Source organism: Phoenix dactylifera, chromosome 5 (genome assembly GCF_051530095.1).
Source record: "Phoenix dactylifera cultivar Ajwa chromosome 5, Ajwa_hap1_PhDact_Kaust_v1.1, whole genome shotgun sequence".
NCBI lineage: Eukaryota > Viridiplantae > Streptophyta > Magnoliopsida > Arecales > Arecaceae > Phoenix > Phoenix dactylifera.
In genome coordinates, this window is record NC_143194.1 from 32,796,883 (window position 1) to 32,815,904 (window position 19,022).

The window sequence follows — 19,022 nt, forward strand, 5'->3', positions numbered from 1 at the left end:
TAAAAAAATTTTCTGAACCCAAATATATTTGTTCCTCCATTTTTTTTTGAAATATTTTGGTTTTTAATTTTATAGGCAATATTCATGCGAGACTAGTATGAGCTGCCGATATACTAAAAAAAAAAAAAAAAATACAAACCACAGCAACGCCGCCCACTTAGTTCCACAAAAATAAAAAACATTATATATCTTGTGACCATCAGTATCAGAGTTTTGGGGAAACTGGGAAAGTCAGCTGCCATATTTATTAATCGGATATTTAAAAATATGTTATCTGTCCCTTTTTTTATTACAATAGCTTGTATATAATTTAACAAGAATAATATTTATTATTTAATATTTGCATCGACTATCTGTAACAGATGTTACATTTAACACTTAAATATTTGAACTAGCTAAAAAATAAATTGTTTGATAAAAAATGATATTAAATTTTTTTTTTGGTGTAATAGTAATTAATATACAATCATAATAGTATTATTTTAATATTAAATATTATAATCCAGGTGACTATTAATTGCTATGATGAATTTTTTGAAGATTGGTAGAATGTAGAATATGTGGTAGTTAAATCTACTGTGCAGCGAAAACTAGGGTGCAAAGTATAATCCATCTCAAGAATTGTGGCTGGAACGTTACTCACCATTATATAAATTTTTAGGCATCATATTCCATAAACATGAATCTCAAAGTTGGCTTAACCCTAACAAAAAAGTTGAGTGGTACCGATCATACCAATAATTGAAAATCAAAGCCAAACCCTACTAGAAAGTGGAGAAAAATGATCTAGGAATTCTTGCAAACTCTACAAAAGATAAATTTTCTATTAATATCTCATTTCTTTAAAATTCTTGCCACATAGCTTCTCTTTTATTTATATATGGCGGATCCAACTATTTGAATGTGAAAGGACAGCAATAATAACAATAACGATAATAATGAGAACATCATATTTTATTTATAATAAATTTTGAGATAGCATGCCCACAAGGCATTTATGGTTAATATCGCCAATAAGAGCTTCATCCTAGATGACCAATTATTACACCGGTATGGGAAAGTCCTAATGACAAAAGAAGAGCGTGGAAGGGCTGAGTTCTTAGAACTAGGGAAGCAAGTTGGATGATAGCATGGTAATCCAAATAATAGGTTGGTTGGTTTTTCTTTTGAATAAGAAAAAAACAAGAGAAAGAGAGAGAGAGAGAGAGAGAAAAATAATTTTATTTTTCTGTTCCATCACATTCGGTACATCTCAAGGGTTATATATATTCGTGAATAGACTTCATATAAGAAAAAATAATATAGGTTGATATAAAACAAGTTGTTGCGTGATCCCTAAAATTAAATTAACATCTTCCTCAAACTTAAGATGGTACTATAGGTGCCAGCTTGAGTTTGGAAACTAGATCACAAATGTATTCAAAAATTCGGCGTACTAGATCAAGAGCTAAAGTAACAACTCAGAAGCTAATATAATAGACTGGAGCGAACATAGCAGCTCAGAGGTTGATATGATGGTAATTCAAGAGTTGATATAGCAGCATAGAGCTTGATTGACAGAACACAAGCTGTAATAATAACTCAGAAGCTGATATAACATATTAGGAGTGGACACAACAACTCAAAAATCGATATGGCAGAATAATATGTTAAGTTAATGCGACAATACAAAATTTAATACGGTAAAACAGAAGCTGACATAGCAGCTTAGAAACTAATGCGGTAGATAAGAAAACTAATGCAGTAAACTGATGTGTTTGACAATGCTGATGTAATTAACTAATATGGTAGACTAATGTATCCATTGACATAACTGACTAACATAGCAAACTGGTATAATGTCGATGTGTCTGACTGACATGACCAGCTGACATATATACCGATGTGACTATTGACTTATTGAGAATACACGTAAAAGATGTCAATTACAATGAGGGCAGAGCTCAAAGAGAAGGTAACCAAAGGTTGGCGATCCTTGTAGATAGAGGCACTATGGAAGAGGAGCAAGAGACCTCGAATTGGATGGTAAAGAAACCAGAGGCAGCAAATAAAATTGGAGATGGAAAGAAAGGGATTGAGCAACGGTGAGGAAAGATGACTGAAGATCTAAAACTGAAAAGAAAAGTGGTGGAGAGAAGCTACGGATCTATTAGAAAATAAATGATCTTCAAATGTTAATCTACCGAAAATAGAGGATATACAGATCTACTAAAGAATATGGAATTTTTGAATGTTGATTCACTAGTAAATAGAGAATCTACAGAGAAACATAGAATCTTCAAATCCACCAAAAAATAGGGGATCTTCGGGTGTTGATTTACCAGAAAATAAAAATCAATAAATCGGCAATAGAGATCTTCGAAGCTTTTAGACATGGTGACGACGGCTATAGCAAAGGCAACAGAGATGATGGCAACAAATTAGATAATCAATGGCTCTGATACGATATTAAAATATTTGTAAAAAAAGAGAAAAAAGAAAGAGAAAAATAATTTTATTTCTCTATTCCATCATATTCAATATATCTTAGGATTATATATACTCATGTATAAGCTCCATATAAAAAAAATAATATAAACTGATATAGAATCATACTAACAAAAAAAAAAATATTATGAATTGATATAGTTTGTTACGTGATTTATAAAATTATGTTAACATGATTGAATATAGAATGGTGGTTATTTAGGCTAAAAGAATATCAAACATCTCTCACTAACGTCATCTCTTCGATCAGCTTTAATAAATTTAAACCGGTCCACTTGTGAGGGACGTAGAAGTGCTGCTACTTATGCCTTCCTTATTTCAGATAGGCTGGTTACCTTAAAGAATTAGCAAGAAGACCTTTTTCGGTTCCAAGCTATCACATCCCTGGATCATTTATCATGCACCACTGGTGACATGATGGTTTAGTTTGAAGCTGGGTTGAAAGGTACCATCAATCATAATTCAAATGAAAGAACATTGGCTGGAGTAAGCCATCCTCTGGTTCTCCTTAATATATTATAACTAAAATGGTACGTCGAAAAGGTATATCAAAAGTTTGGTGGTATGTGTGTCATATAAATTACCTTCCGCATGCTTTCATGAAGACTCGTGTTTGCTTGTATATGGTGTCATTTGAGGAGGAAAAGTGGCAATCTATATTGGTGTATCTAAGCTAATCACTCTCATATTTGGAGGGCATTGTGATCGCAGGTGATTTGGCAATTCTACGAACCCTTCATGGCTCGTTAAGCCGTCAACAAGTTAGTTTGCCAATTTATTAGATCTTGTCCTCTAAATAGTTATTCAATATAGATGCTTATCAACGAACCCTATTTTTCAATCGAGAGATTATACGTAGAACACTTGTTTCATTGAATTCCCATGTCTCTGCAAGTAATAGAACCTAAAGCTAGCGTTGGTAACTTTATTCTCAAAGAAGGTTCTTCTGTTTATTTTTTCTAAATTATTACCACATGGCTGGTCTAAAAACAATCATATCTTGAAAAATGATAATATAATAAAAACAACCCTCGTGAGTGAGCAAGAATAGATTTAACGCCCAAGTAATTGCGATTAAGGGTGAAGGCCTGTGGTTGGGGTGTATCTTTTGTGCAAAAGAATGAATCACCTTCTTTCACGACGTCAACCGTAGGATCGTATAATAGCTACTCAGGATCTACGAGGCAGATGGAAAGCAAGTTAGGAATGCTCTGAGATATGTGCAAGTTGCAATCAGTGTTGACATCATGAAAGAAGATCGATCATCTTTTTGTGCGAAAGATATATACAACCCAAACCTTACGAACATATACTTGATCTAAAGTCTAAATCGAAGTAAACCTGATTGGTAACCCGTTCATTCACTAGCCAAACCAACAATGAAGATCGACAGCCCAAGTTAGGGGTTTACCGTTCGATCGTTTACTTGGTCGGACTATTTTGGAGCCCTAAATTTGAATTATGGGAATCATTTATGATGGACCGAGGCACATGACTACGTTACTCTACCAAACCAGGACGGGTTGTTCGTGACTTCCTATCCGATACCAACTCAATTTAAGTTTCGCAATACGAAACTAATCTAAAGTTTCATACGTATCATCTAACGAAACCCAAACTATAGGTTGGATCGATTGGGTGGATTTACGTTATGCGCGCTCACTTTGTTGCACAAACCGAGAAATTAATGTACAAAGGAGGCAGAACGCTGCTTAGAAAACTTTCATGCACCAGAGATAAAACAACAGTCAGTCTAAACAAAATACAAGCACAAGTATTACATCCTTGCATTGAGACAATCACAATGAGCATCTACATGCTGCAATTATTCGTTCTACTAATCTATCTGTGTAAGTTTAGCCGTAATTAATGCATGCCTTTTAATGCTGAACTTCCTGGAGTTCTCGCGGCGGTGGAAGGCTGCAAAACAAAATAAAAAGCCAAAGGTGATTGTCAATTATCGTGCGTAATTATCCATCGCGCGGCCAAAATGGCAGGAGAAGGGGATGAGTGTGACCTGCTGCAGTCGATGGAGGGGGAGATGGTGATGTTGATGAGGACACCACACAAGCGCAGGAGAGTGGCGGTGCGTGAGAAGTCGACGCCGGGGAAGTTGGGGACGACGCTCTTGAAGCAGTTGCAGATGGCCACCCGGTCGCCGCGGGTGGCGACGGTCCCGTTCAGGGCCGCCACCCCGGCGCAGCACCGTCCGTACGGCACCCACACCTGGTACGAGAGGTAGGCCATGCATGGCGCGATCACTCGCGCGATCTCGTTGCACGGCGGGGCAGCGGCATACGCCCATGCCCGGGCGGCCGCGAGCACCGCCAGAAGCGCAAGGAGGCGAGCCATGCGACGAGAGTCGTGCAGAATTCTCGAGGGTGAACGACTTGGAGGAAACGTTCTTCTTTGTGGGGGTAAAAATTTGGAATAAAAGGTTCAAAGATTATTATGGTAAAGATGGGGAAGAGATGAGAGATATATAAAGAAAGACAGGAGCATTAAGTCTAGTTGCGTGAGCGGCCATGTATTTGTCGTGGCAGCAGGGAGGATGGAAGGGCGTTGCAGTGGGGTGAGTCGCGTGAACGCCCGGTTTGGGTGAATCACGCTCACCAGTTCGCGAGCACACCCCCGTGGTTTGCGAAGTAATTGTATAGCGGATGATCCGAGGAGATAAGTTCAAGCAAGTTTGCCTCCACCCTAGAGGAGATGGCCCAAAACTTTATTTATTTCATTGTTAAATTGAAACTTCTAAGATCCTGTACGACCTTACAAGGGCTCCATATGGCATGTCTCCATTTTCATAAAGATTGCGCATGCCAAAATCTAGTAAATATAATTGTGAGGCTGTCTGTAAATTTATACTGGGAAGAATGTTAATATGTTTTTTTTTTATTTCCCTTGTTCCAAGAGACCGGGTAAGACTTGTTGGGTTTGAGCTATTCATGCCTTGCTAAAAATTAATCCTCTCTCTCTCTCTCTCTCTCTCTCTCTCTCTCTCTCTCTCTCTCTCTCTCTCTCTCTCTCTATCTATCTATCTATATATATATATATATATATATATATATATATATATATATATATATATATATATATATATATATATATATATATATATATATATATATGGGGAGTCACACAACAAGAACTATTAATCCATAAATTTATGTCATTTTCAAGTTGCACCAATGTTACGCATGCATCATAGTCATGCCGCTAAGAAATGCCGAAACACATCATAATTGGACCAAAATAATTGGACCATTATAAGAGGGTGACGATCTTAATTGGACCAAAATAATTTATGTCTCTTTTAGACAACGCACGCGCACATGCGGAAGCATTCGGGTTGTATCGAATGGCTGACGTTAAGAAAGAAGATCAATCAATTAAGCGATTGAGCAATCCGATGGTTGAAATCAAGAAACAAGGTGGTGGGTGCTTAAATGTTCCGGGCTTGTTAGAGAAATTTGTGGTGATTATTGGAGGCTTGGGGAATTGTTTCTCCGGAAAGAAGACTCAAATCAAATCTCATCAAAGAGCACAAAATAGATATGATGAGCTGTGTCCATCCTCCAATTAGAGTGTGAAACAAGTAGAGGTAGACGGTACAAGCCCAAAGCCTTGAAACCAGACCATTTGGTACCGTGCGGTACATGTTAATATGTCATAGGAAATTAGTATAGAGACAAGATTTTCTTAATGAGAGGCAAAAATTAAATGAATTTGAAATTCAGAAACAATTTTCCTTTAGCTATTTGGTGCCTGTGTGCATACGGTTGGCACGTAACATGCTACACACAATAGTTGGCCGGGGTCATTGATACGCTTGGGACCCAAGCACTAGGGTTGTTAACAGGTTCGACATGGGACATACCAATGTTGCATATGCATTGGTACTAGATAAAAAAAAAAAAAAAAAAAAATTAAGTTTGAATTGAGGTTTGGATCCATAAAAAAATGGTTGAACTCTAAATTTGCATCCAAAATCAATAGGTGACTGGATTCAAGTTCTAATTCAAGTTTTTCTTTAAGTCAATTCAGTTATGCTTTTAGTAGGCTGATCCACCATGAGTTAGCAATTTCCAAAATTGAAAGCTCTATTACAATGGTACTCTATATATAGGATCTAGTGACAAATTTTGGTTGGAAGGGAGCATGGAGGGTGAATGATTGGTTTTGAAAAAAATAGAATGACTTTAAAAATATATTTATTTATTTATTCATATTAATCAATCTAATTAAATATAGCAAAAGTAATAGTAACATTAGTAATAGTGGTAGTAGCAGTATTATTATCATTGTTATTGCTGTTGTTGTATTATTATTATTATTATTTACATTATATATTACATAATTTACTGTTAGAAACTTGAAATTAATATAGACCGGCAACAAAATGCCCTTCCTGCTGGATCGAATCTGATCAATAATTGAATTTTCTTGTCATGCAGTGCAAGGGACAAGAATTGAAATCAAGGAATTGTATGCCCACCACGCTCTCTCTTCAACTTTGGGCATGCTCGCAATGCGGTTCACCCATACAAGCAACCATTCATGCTATAAGAGCCATGCATTTGTATACATTGCATCATATAGGAGCTCAAATATATTCTATGATTTTAATGTTCAAGGATGCACAGGCTTGCAATTCACTGAATTCAATGCCATGCCATGGATCAGGGCAATTACGTTGTATGTCACAAGCTCAAAAGACGTATGGAGGCATCTGGTTAGAAGCACTGCAGTTCACACCTGCGATTGGTCGCATCTAAAAAAATTTCGCTCCATATTCATCTAGTACATATTGTTTGTTAATATTCAAAGCATGTATATTGCTTTTCTATAGCTAATAAAATAGGTGAAATCAAAATACAAGCACAATTAATTGGTTTATGTGGAAGTCTAAAATGGCTATTTATTACAGATTTCTTAAGCATCTTCTTGATTACCTCTCTATGACATTTAGCATCAAAATTATTAGTGGATGGAAACAAGCTTGGTATTCATTATAATGCATAACAAGCCAGGACATGATACAGATAGGAGTTGACCATAGCTAATAATTACGAGAAGGATGTAATCACAAAAAGTATCTTATCAAGAGGTTTCATTTTTGTTAATTTAGAGAGAGAGAGAGAGAAAGAGAGCACTAAAACAATATGTATGTCATGCTATGCTTGCATACATAATATACAACTTCCATCTGTTTATAGTCTTTCATCTTGCATTCATCACATCACTCTACGTTGTATCCAAGATAATAAAAGTATCGGATATGCAAACATATGTTCATATTCATAGGTAGTCATCACAAACCACATCCTTCCCTCCCTCTGTGTGAATTGCATGTCCAAAAAAGACATAATATGGAGTTTAAGTGCGGTTCACAATAAATACAGGTTAGACATAAATACAAAACTATAGATTCCAATATATGCTGTCCATGTATCTTTCATACAAAGCAACGTGAGCAATGATATATGAAATGCTTTATACAAACTCTACATTCATTCGAGGTTTGGAACCAATTATGCTCGCAGAGGATTACCGAAGGTCATCATCAAATCTAGAATGATTTGAAATTTTTGGTCTAAACAAACAGACCTCCAAATTCTTATGCTGTAATGTACAGCAAAATTGGTCGAAATATAAGTTGAAGTTGGTCCGCAGAAGTAGTTCAAGCATTTATCTTTCTAGCTGTGCTGTTCTTGATTTGCTAAATTTTTGCTTGTAATTAGCTACTGATTGTTTAGACTATCGAATATTATATAAATAGTTTTTGTTTCTTGAATTTAGGTGGCATTTCCTGCCTCCTCTTCATTAAAAAAATAAATCAAACGGCGTGGCGGGAAATCAAATAGAAGCCTCCCTCGAGCCTCCATTTTCCTTTCACCGCACTGCCTCTTCTCGTCTCTGTCCTCGCTCTCCCATTTCCCCGCTCTCTTTTCCTTCTCCCGATCCTTTCCGTGCCCTAGAAACTGCTAAAAAACCCCGTTCCTCGCACTCGTCAGCGATCTCGGTTCCTCTTTCTCCTTCTCTCCCCCTCTTCCTCAAAACATAGCGGACACAATCTAGGATTTCTCTTCTCGGAATTCTGAGATCGGGAAAATGGCTGACGCGTTCGAGGACGAGGCAGAGCAGAGGGTCTCGAAGCAGAAGAGCTGGTACGGATCTTTTTATCTTTTCTTTACTTGAAAAATAAATCGGTGATTTTAGGGCATTTATAGTTTTTTTTTCTTGCTGGATTTATTTCCATTACCCTGTTGATTGGAAACCCTAGGAAGCTGACTTCGTTCTGGGAGGGGACGAGGGCAAGGAGTGGACTCATGCTAACGGGTACATGAAGAGGCAAGCGATAGCCAGCAACGCAGGGGTTTGCACGGCCTGTAGCCTCTCCTGATGAAAAGATAAAATAAAAGGGGAGAAAAACAATCGCCACCGCTGTAGCGAGACTGGTGAACTCTCTAGTTTGCTTAGCCAGAACTTAGTCTCGTGGTTGTATCTCACTCAATCTGAGAGTCCATCTCTTATAGAAGCGCTCCAATGTTGGGATTCTAAAACCAGATGGAAGCTGCGACAATTCTGTGTCATCCATTCTCCAACGGATAATTTAGTTTTAGACTCACGTATTTGCTACGATGGAGTACCGAGATACTCCATTTATTTGGGTTTCATGGCCACAGCGATCAACATCTCCTGCCACAATGGCTATGAGGTAGAAGGGATCCTCTCTTATCTGTACGTGTTGCATAATTCATTGTCGTTGTTCTCATGGAATTCTTTCTTAAGGACATGGAGTTTTCAATTTATTAGCTCAAAAATTGCATCTTTATTGGTTTGAGTGGTTAAAATTGTTAGCTTTACAGTGGAGGATCATTCCTTTGCGCCTATCAGTTATCATCTATGAAGAAAAGGCTAAACAAAGAGATTTAGTGACAATTCACTTAACAACTTAGTGAGAACAAAACAATGTCAAATCCCACACAAGAATATTGCTGTAACTTAGGCCTTTTTTTCTCTTAGTTTCGACAAGACCTCTATTTTTAGAATTTAGAGAATTTGGGGAGACAATGTTTTGGTTGGAGATTTCTCCTTGTTGTTAGTTGGCAGGTCGCCTCATTAAATCCTACTAGTTACTCTAATCTAGCCAAATAGTTTTAAGTTTTCTGTTCCTCCTTCCAAATTCCAACTTGCTAGTTCGCAGATCATGTTCTAGTGTAGATGACAGTGTATCGGTGTCCATTACAATAAGTACTATAACTTATTTTGCTTGTAGAGAGAACATCTCAAATTTCATTCCAATTGATGTGGCCATTTTCTTCACGATGTCTTACCAAGTCAATGATGTTGAATGTTTTGCTGATTCCCAGTTTTTGTGATTGTTCTAGGCACCAAAGCATTGCTTTCAGTAAGCAATTGTGTGTAGCAAGGCATTTGACTGAATAGAAAACTTGCTGCCTACATCTTTCACGTCAAAGAAATTCTATGAGTAGGATATCATTAGGGGCTCGTTTGGTTCGCAGGAAAAGGAGGGGGGAAAGTGTGGTCAACGGGAAAGTAATGAAATGCCTCTTGTTTGGTTGGAGTTTTCAAAGGAGAGAGATGGGAAAGTTATATTCCCATGGGAATATGATTCCCACATTTCATGGGAAAGTCTTTCCCATGAGAAACATGGGAAAGTTACTTTCCCATGAGGTGGGAATCACTCCTTTTTTATTTTTTTCCAAAAAGACCCTTCAATATTAAAGAAGCATTAAAGAGGCATTAAAGAACTAATTTTTATTAAGGGCATAATAGGAATTATACATAACTTTCTTAGGAAAGTGGATGGTCAACCAAACATAAGCACTTTGGAAATTTGTCACTTTCCCATGGTTAACCAAACATGCTAAAAATACTTTCCTAGGTATCCTCTTCCTAGGAATATGATTCCTGGAATATGATTCCTGGAAATTTTTCCTCCTCTTCCTAGGAGGAAAAATACTTCCCGCGAACCAAACGAGCCCTAGATATTTCTTCACTTCTACTACCTTTTTTTTATTGAGCAACTAATGAATAATTTCTCCATTTTAAGTAGCTTTGCTTGTAACTTTTACGGACTTCGATCATATATGCTGCAAAATAAGCACCAATGAATTGCTTTGGATTAGATATTCAATCAATGTCCAGAGTTTGTTTGAGTGCTCCTTTACTTAAATTTCTTGATAATGTCTTTCATGTGGTTTTTGTTTATCTCTTTGAATATTTTTGTAAAGTACACTTATACAAATATAGAATGTCCAATCTCTTGTAGAACCGTGAAGGGCATGCTGCATACATGATCAGAACCCTCTGTTTGCAATAGTATTTCATCAATTAAGTTACAGAATAGAAAAAACATTCTGCCACCAGTTTTTGAATGCTTGGCACAACTAAACTGCAATTCTGATTGCTCAAGTTGCCATGATACTCTCTAGAGGCGATCGATAAATCAGGTATCTTATTTAGATTTGATGACTGGTAGTACACTATAAGTCTGAAATTATTTAGGGAAGAGTGTAGTGATAATATTGGTGGCTGGTGAACCTGCCAATTATTCTGAAACTTGGTATATATCAAGAGTTTGCATTATAATATGGAAGACAACAACATTCATGTAGGTTACAATTACTAATGTGCCACTTAAACAACAACACCCCCCTTCCGACGAGCATGTCTCATGTGAGTTGGATGGGAACTCTTCATCAAGAAGTGAAAGTTTGCAATTACATGTGACAGCTTTTGCCTTAACTGCATGGAAGTCTAGCATGTGGCAGTAGAAGATAGTTGGTAAGGGATTGATGCTATTTAATGGGTTGAATTGGCATTTTTTGTATATATGTTGCTTTTACGGTAAGTTGTTGTAAATGAAAACAAAGAGATAAAGGACTCTAATTTCTTGATATGAAGGGCAGAATTCTTGTTAACCCTGCATCGTGTTGCTTCAACCTTTTAGATGGGCTTCCATGGCTGGAAAATTCATCTTCCAGCGTTTATGAAGGGGAAAGCACATGTCTGTCTTCCATATACACTTCTTTCCTTACTTTCCAAACCATAACTCTTTTCCATAACATCAATAAGAGCAGCCAGTCATGGATTTTTTAACAAAACCCTCTTACTGTGCCTACACCTCTTGGCCGGTCTTCCTACTTGTTCCTTCCTTCCCTTCTTTTTTACCATATTTCTTCTCAAACCCTCGGTTTTTTCCTTTATTATATTATTTGGATGTTTTTGAATAATTTGATACCTTATAATTCACCTCCAAATGCGCACATTGTTTTCAACACTTCAGTAACTTGTAGTCACATATTGATGTTACTGTATGAAACTAAAAGCAGCCTTATAGAGGTTTACTCCTATTTTTTTTTGTCTATCTCCTTCTAGTTTCCCCCCCTTCCTTTCTCTTTGCTGGTGAAGAATTTGAAATCTTAAATAATTTTCATGCATGTCACTTAGATCAATTATTGCTTGTTAGGCAGCTCAAAGTTGGCTTGATTTAGCAAAATGTTAAATGAAGGCTTAAGTAGTGTGATTTGCAAAGAGTACTCCATTGAACTCTTCTTCTTTATTCTGCATTTCTGCGGGATTAGAATTGCTTTTTTGTTGATTCTTCAGTATGTTGTGGACCCTTAGTGGTTGACATATCTGCTCATTGGTATTTTGAAAACTTAGCCTTCCATGAATATTTAGCGGGGAACAGTATCCTTTATATTCAGTGGAGCATCTGAAAACGTTAGTGCAAAAATTTTTGGTAACAAGGACGCCTGAGAAAAGTTTCATAAATATGATTAGTGACTCCTTACCCTTTAATTTGCATATATTTCCTAAAACATTAAACTATCATCCAAAGGTGACTAGAAGAGAGTCTGGATGCTATTTAAATGAGAGGACTCACCTTTAGTAATTGTCTCCCCCCCAAATTCTGCATCAGAACTTGGTCCTAGAAATGGGAGAAAGGCTGCTGACTAAGCTGGATATGCATCACCTGCCACATTTTGATGTGGTTGCGTGGCCATTAAGAGACCTACTGGGTGCAATTTTCCTTTTTTGTTAGGGTTCTTTTGTTGAAGCATTGCCTGTAATTTTGCAGGGTACTGGCTCAGGTTCGATCCAGATTTTGCCAATAATTCCACTAACTTAGCGGGGTGTACATCATCTGAACTGCTGATGCTCCTGGTTAGCAGCATATGCCGCTTGTCTATGCGGTGACCGGCGAGAAGGTAGGTTAGCATGCAGCAGGACAGGTATGATAGATCTGGGCAATTTATGATCTAGTGAGACCTACATAACAAGATTTGATAGTAGCATTTCTCCCATTACCTGGGTTTCATGTTACCTCAACTTTGCATGTGTATATGGTGTCTCCTGACAGTAAGAGAAGATAATGGACTGCAAATATATGGAACTACATAGAAGTTGTATATAGCAAGGTTATTCAACTCAGTTCCTTCAATAACAGCATGGTCTAGCCATTGGAGATCCAACACTCATCACCTACCTGCCTTCCCCTGCATGTGCTTTTGTCTGGAGAAGTCATTTAGTCAAATGCCACTTCTTGGCTCTAGTCATGCGTAGTTATTATGTCATTGTGACGTACTATGGGATTAGTATATTGACATTTGTGTACAGGTGGGGATATCCACTATAATTCCAATAACAAGAGAAATCAATTTATGATAGTTTTGTAAGTCATGGCCTACACAGCTTCACTAGCACGTGGAGTTTGTGTGGAGAAATCCATATCCTGTCTTGGATGACAAGTTGGCAACTTCATTATCTTATAGTCAAACTTACTTACTGCACTATTCTTATGTTGATTGGGACATGATAACTGCCATTTTTTCTATGCATTATACATTTGACACTTGGTGAAATAATTAAAGGATGATCTGTGGTGTATGTCATGAGGGTAGGGGATGTAGAGATTGACCTCAAGTGATAGTTTGTTTATTTATTTTAGCTGGTGAATAAAGATTGACCTATCAACCAGAAAATAAAGATTGAGCTCATGACTGCCCATCTTTTTTTCCTTTTTTTTTCTTTTCTTTCCACCTGTATCTCCACAGTGACTTGTTTTTGCCTTGTTATTTTTTGTCTCGCTGCACAAAATAAGGTTTCTAAATGCCCATTTCATCTATCTTGTTCGAATCCCATTTTCGATTTCCTTGTCCTTATCGGTGCTTTTCAATGTCCACTTAATAATACGGTGTTGGTATAATCTTTTATGTCCTATTTTAAAGCGCTTCACATCTTTTCTCCATGTGTTCATACTAAGGCCAGTAATTGTCCTAGAGTGAGAATTGACAAGGATTTTGTTCGGTTACTGATGGTATCAGTCGTATGTGTCGTATGGCCCTGCAAGAAGATGAAGTTTAACATTCACCCTTAAAATTTATATCTTTAGAACAAGGCTATTAAATTCACAAATATCATTTTACCTGAAATTTTCTGAATTGCCACAAGCTTCTCACATGTTTAGTGGATTCTGCTGCTTTATTTATTGGTTGATATAGATGGTATTCTGGAGCTGTCTACTTTAGTTGAGAGGTTTTGATATACTAAAATTTCTGCATCCGGGTAGTAGATATTATGCAACAGATTTTTGTTGGTTGTACACTAATTTGGTAGTGTGGTAGGTGTTTCAAATGGAAATGACAGCAGCCGCCCCTACTCTTTCCCAAACTTTAAAAGGATGCCTGCCCAACAGTGTCATTAGGCAGCCTACGGTTGTCTCCTATTTCAGTAAGTCAATTTAATGGGAATAATCAATGTGCCCGCCAAATTTATACATCTCTTTCCTTTTGTTTTGCTCTTGGAATCCATACTCTTACAATAGTAGTCTAATAGAATTTTACTTATTGAATAACTCTTCTATTTCCTTGCTTTCTTCTGTTTGCTTGTCTGTAGCTTCTTCTTTTTTCCCTCTTGTGCTTATCTCACAAATGAGGAGGCTTTAGGATCAATAAATGCTACAAGAGTAGAATTTTACTTATAACTGTTCTGTTTCCTAGCTTTCTTTTCTTCTGTTTGCTTGTCCGCCGCCTTATTTTTTTACCTCTTGTGTTTATTCCACAAATGAGGAGGCTATATGATCAATATATGCTACAAGAGTAGAATTTTACTTGCTGATTAACTGTTCTGTTTCCTAGCTTTCTTTTCTTCTGTTTGCTTGTCCGCCGCGTTATTTTTTTCCTCTTGTGCTTATCTCACAAATGAGGAGGCTTTATGATCAATAAATTCTACAAGAGTAGATGCCTGACTGTGACTAAAATATATTGCTTTCAGAAGTGCGATCGATTGCTCCAATTGCCATCTCTGGAGATGATATAAGGTCATTGACATGTTCCTAGGTGTAAATGGCCATGATTATCTTGGAGTAATCAAAGGATTCTTTGATTGGAAGGTCCTGCTTAGCGAATTTGCACTACAGTGATCTTTTGCTAGTGTTCTGCTCTAATATTAGTTAGAAAGGGACATCAGTCAACTTTAACAATGAAAATCTTAAATTAAGATGATGAGAGCAGGTGAGGTCTTCAATGCTATAGTATGTTATTCCAGTTATAACGACTGCTGGCTTTAGAATCTGAAACATCTCCACCTGCCTCCCCAGTCCTCTCGTGCCCTGTTCGCATGAGCTGGTCTACTTTGATGACATTGTTTACCCCCTTCCTTTCTTCTTTCCACTCCCATGAGGATTTCAATTCACAGCAACGTAGAATCTTTCCTGCCTGATCTTCTGGAAGCCCTTTGCCTCATTTCCCAAATGTTGCTGATTTCAGTAGAGCATTGCATGCTCATCAAAATGCTTCTGATTTCTTATAGTCTATCGATACATCCGATGTCTCGCAGGCATGAACTTTATATTTGCTGATTATGGATCGTAGACCATGATAGACTAGCAATCTGCTTTAGCAGCATATTTGACGCGTAATTGATTTAGATGTTATTTTATCGTATAAACAAACAAAATTTCACATATTCATCGTATCTATGTTTATACTATACCTAAAAAAACCTAAAACGCCATAAATCAGCTCTCACCCTTATTCCTATTCATTCAACATGAGTGATCCTGGAGCTGCCCTGGATGTGCTGCATTTTTCAATTTCCATCACACTTCCTCTCTCCAAAACTTAAAGCCCTCTTAAGTTCCGGTAATTAACCAAAATGATGAGTCTGTAAACTTTGGGAAGGATTGGATATGTTCTGGGAGATCAGTATGACTTATTTAAGCATATATTTAGTCCCATATTAGATATTTGTCATAGAGATCCTGAGTACTTATATAGAAATAAAAAATTTAAAAAATATTTTTCGACTAGCCATTTTGGATGAAATTCTGAATTGTTACAAATGGAATCAGAGCGAATACAGTTTATGACCTATATGGACTAGACACTGCATTATAGGCTTATTGAGGTTGAGGCTAGGGGTGGCAATCGGGTCGGGTCAGACATAAACAAGTCAGGTCAGATATAAATCTGGTCAAAAAATCATAAATTTGAACCGAACCTATTTATTAAACAGATCAGAAATACAACATGAACCTGACCTGTTTATTAAACAGGTAACCCGACTCATTTAACCTGTTTAATAAACTGCCCGACCCGATCCCACCTACCCGACCCGACTCGATCCGTTTAACAATTGCCCTCCCTAAAATTGACCCGTAGAAAGAAGAGTCAGTTAAAATAAAAGCCAATTTATTTTCCTTGTTTATGACCTCCCCTACATTTCTGTCTCTCTTTCTTTCTCTCTCTTCATTCAGTTGCAGTCTGCCTCACGTACCGCCCATCGTTGGAGGAGATGGGAGAGGCGAGATGGGTCCTCTACTTCACCGATCGGAGAAAAAGAGCATGTTGAAGCTGCAACCGGCGGCCGTCGTGGCTCCTCCTTCGCCGCTGGCGGGCTCCGATCGGTTCGGCAACGGCGGCATCTGGATCGCGGATCCGGCTCCGAACCCGAAGCCCCTGCAGAGATCGCGCCCCGGGGACCTGGACGCCATGGCTTCGCAAAAATCACGAACCAAGGGATGATCCGGATCCTTGGAGGAGATTTAGAGTTAGGGTTTCATTATTTCATACCTCTCAGTCTTCGGATCCGGTTGTAGAGAAGCTCGTAGAGGAGGACGCGGCGCTGCCATGGGACTATGGGAGCGGCCGGCGGCGACCTCGTGGGCGATGTACTCGTGGGTGCCGACGAAGGAGCAGGACTGGGTGGCGATCGGCTCGGCGACGAATCGGCTGGAGAGAAAGGAGGGGGTCGGCTTGCGGGGGTGGAAGAGGTGGTCGGGGAGGCAGGAGGGGTCGGAGGTGGCAGGCTTGAGGGTGGGGGAGGAGGTGGACTAGAGGGAGAGCCGAAGACTCGGAGAGGGGTCGAAGCGTCGAACCAAAAAAAAAAAAAAAGGGAACTGGTGCCCTAATGACCTGTGGGTTATGGGTTAGATATCTTAAATCTGTATCCGACCCAATTAATAAACAGGTTAAACGGGTCAACCTGTTTATGATCCGAACATGTTTAGACCAAATCCAAATCTGTTTATGGCGAGTCTAACATGGATCGATTTGACGGGTCGGATTATATTTTGCCACTTTTAGTTGAGGCTGATCACGGGCTGATCTCGCTAAAATAAACAAGTGCCACCGTGTTCCGTGAACGTTTTGCAGATAATGACACATTTGGGCGTTACTTGTAGAACCCCTCGAAACTTCAGCATCATATAGGGAACGGTACCAGTTTGTAGGAGCCCATGCAGGAAGAAAAGTCGTAGCAGTCGCTTTCTTAAGCGACACATCATCGATAAAAAAAGGTTTAGAGTTGCCATCCACCACCGCAATTTAATTTGTCCATCATTTCCGAATTCCGAGTTAAGGACAGCGGTTTGCTAGGAAAGCTCTAAAACGGCGGATCCGCTGTTCGGCCGTGGTTAAAAGTTGTGTGTTTTCGGTGGGCCTAGTCACGTCCTAACGTAGATTGACGGCCTTGATCTTTTCAACCGGTTATTTGCTATTATGGGCCGAGTAACAAAACCCTGGCCCCACCACGTGCTTCTCTCATCGGAAGCTTCAATCCTGGCGATCGATCACCTTTGACCCTAAAATCTTGTGTGTTGCTCTGTAATCCCTGGAACGTTACACTACTAGGATTGGAGAGCACTCCTTTTATTTTTTCAGGGCCATCATCCCAAAGCTGGCCTCTTGGAGACCACCAACAATACCAGATAGTAGTCTCTCTCTTAGTTTTGCTTGGAGCCAAGGATCCATGGGCAACTGCATGGAGACCAGTTCGCCAAGGCTGGAGGAGGGAGAGGTGAAACCAAGAGGAGTAGGAGAAAGTGGTGTTGGCGTTGGAAAGGAGGGTGGCTTCAAGGTTAAGATCTTGTTGACAAGAGGGGAGCTTGAATGGTTGATGCTTCAGATGGAGAAGGGGGAGAAGACGCTGGAGGACGTGTTGATGGAGATGGGTAGGGAGAGGAGGGAGGGAGCTGGGAAAGCCCAAGGTTGGAAACCCTCTTTGGAGAGCATAATCGAGGTACCGGAGGTCCAGAGTTTTGATGCGGGCGAATGAGACACCCTCCTCGGCTCTTTTGCAGTCACGTCTTCTTTTTCTCCAGGTCTCGTGCGATCTCCCATTGACTTCCTACTTTGCTTAGTCTAAGTTTGCAAGTACCAGGGGTTTCTCGTCTTTGAATCTCCATGATTAAAGTCGGAGATGCTAATGTTTTGATTTCATGGTCGGTGAATATGTATAGGTTTTTATAGCTAGAACATCTTCTGTTTCTTTTCTCTGATACGAGTGAAAAAGAAACTGTCTCTTCTATTTCGAGGACTCTGTTTTGGACTCATAACTGCAAATTTTGTTGCTCTTGTTCATCATTTAACGCCCGAGATGCAAATCCATTTGCATATGGTTTTGGTACAGTAAATATAACCCCTAGCTTGTGTTATGAGATCTCGATTTGGATTTACAACTAAATTTTTTTTTGTCTACCTGTATATTTTTTCCTCTTTTTTAATCGGTGCACTTACGGCATGGTTTCTACTTTCTTGAGACTATGCTGTGCTATGTGGATTTACGCATAAATGAATTTGCATGAAAAAAACATATACATGTCCATAAAGTAGGATAATGCAGATCTTCTTGATAAATACTTCTTGGGGTGTCAGATCTTTTTTTATCTTTTTAGCTGTTCGGACAATTCCAATCAGATCTGATGACCTCACTAGAAAAAAGGTACTAAAGTGCTCGCAATGAAAATTTTCAAGCAAGGGACTGAAAGATATCCCTATGGTAAAACATCTATATCCAATTTTGTAGGAATTTTATATCATATATATATATATATATATATATATATATATATATATATATATATATCCTGCTAGTGATTCATTTGCAATGGTTATTTTGATCAACATGCATCTATTATTCCATACTCCGCTGTATCTATTCCGCTGCTTGTAAATGTTAAATCTTACCAATGAGAAGCTTTCAGAAGAGTGTTAGGACCTGCT

The 19,022-nt window shown here is 38.5% G+C and overlaps 1 protein-coding gene across 1 annotated transcript; it reads left to right on the forward strand.

Annotated features, from left to right (window-relative positions):
- The first annotated feature begins 17,769 nt into the window (after positions 1-17,769).
- On the forward strand, positions 17,770-18,075 carry LOC103702973 (uncharacterized). Its single transcript, XM_017841775.2, has one exon. It carries the CDS (start codon positions 17,770-17,772, stop codon positions 18,073-18,075), a length of 306 nt encoding a protein of 101 aa, XP_017697264.2.
- Positions 18,076-19,022: the final 947 nt, after the last annotated feature.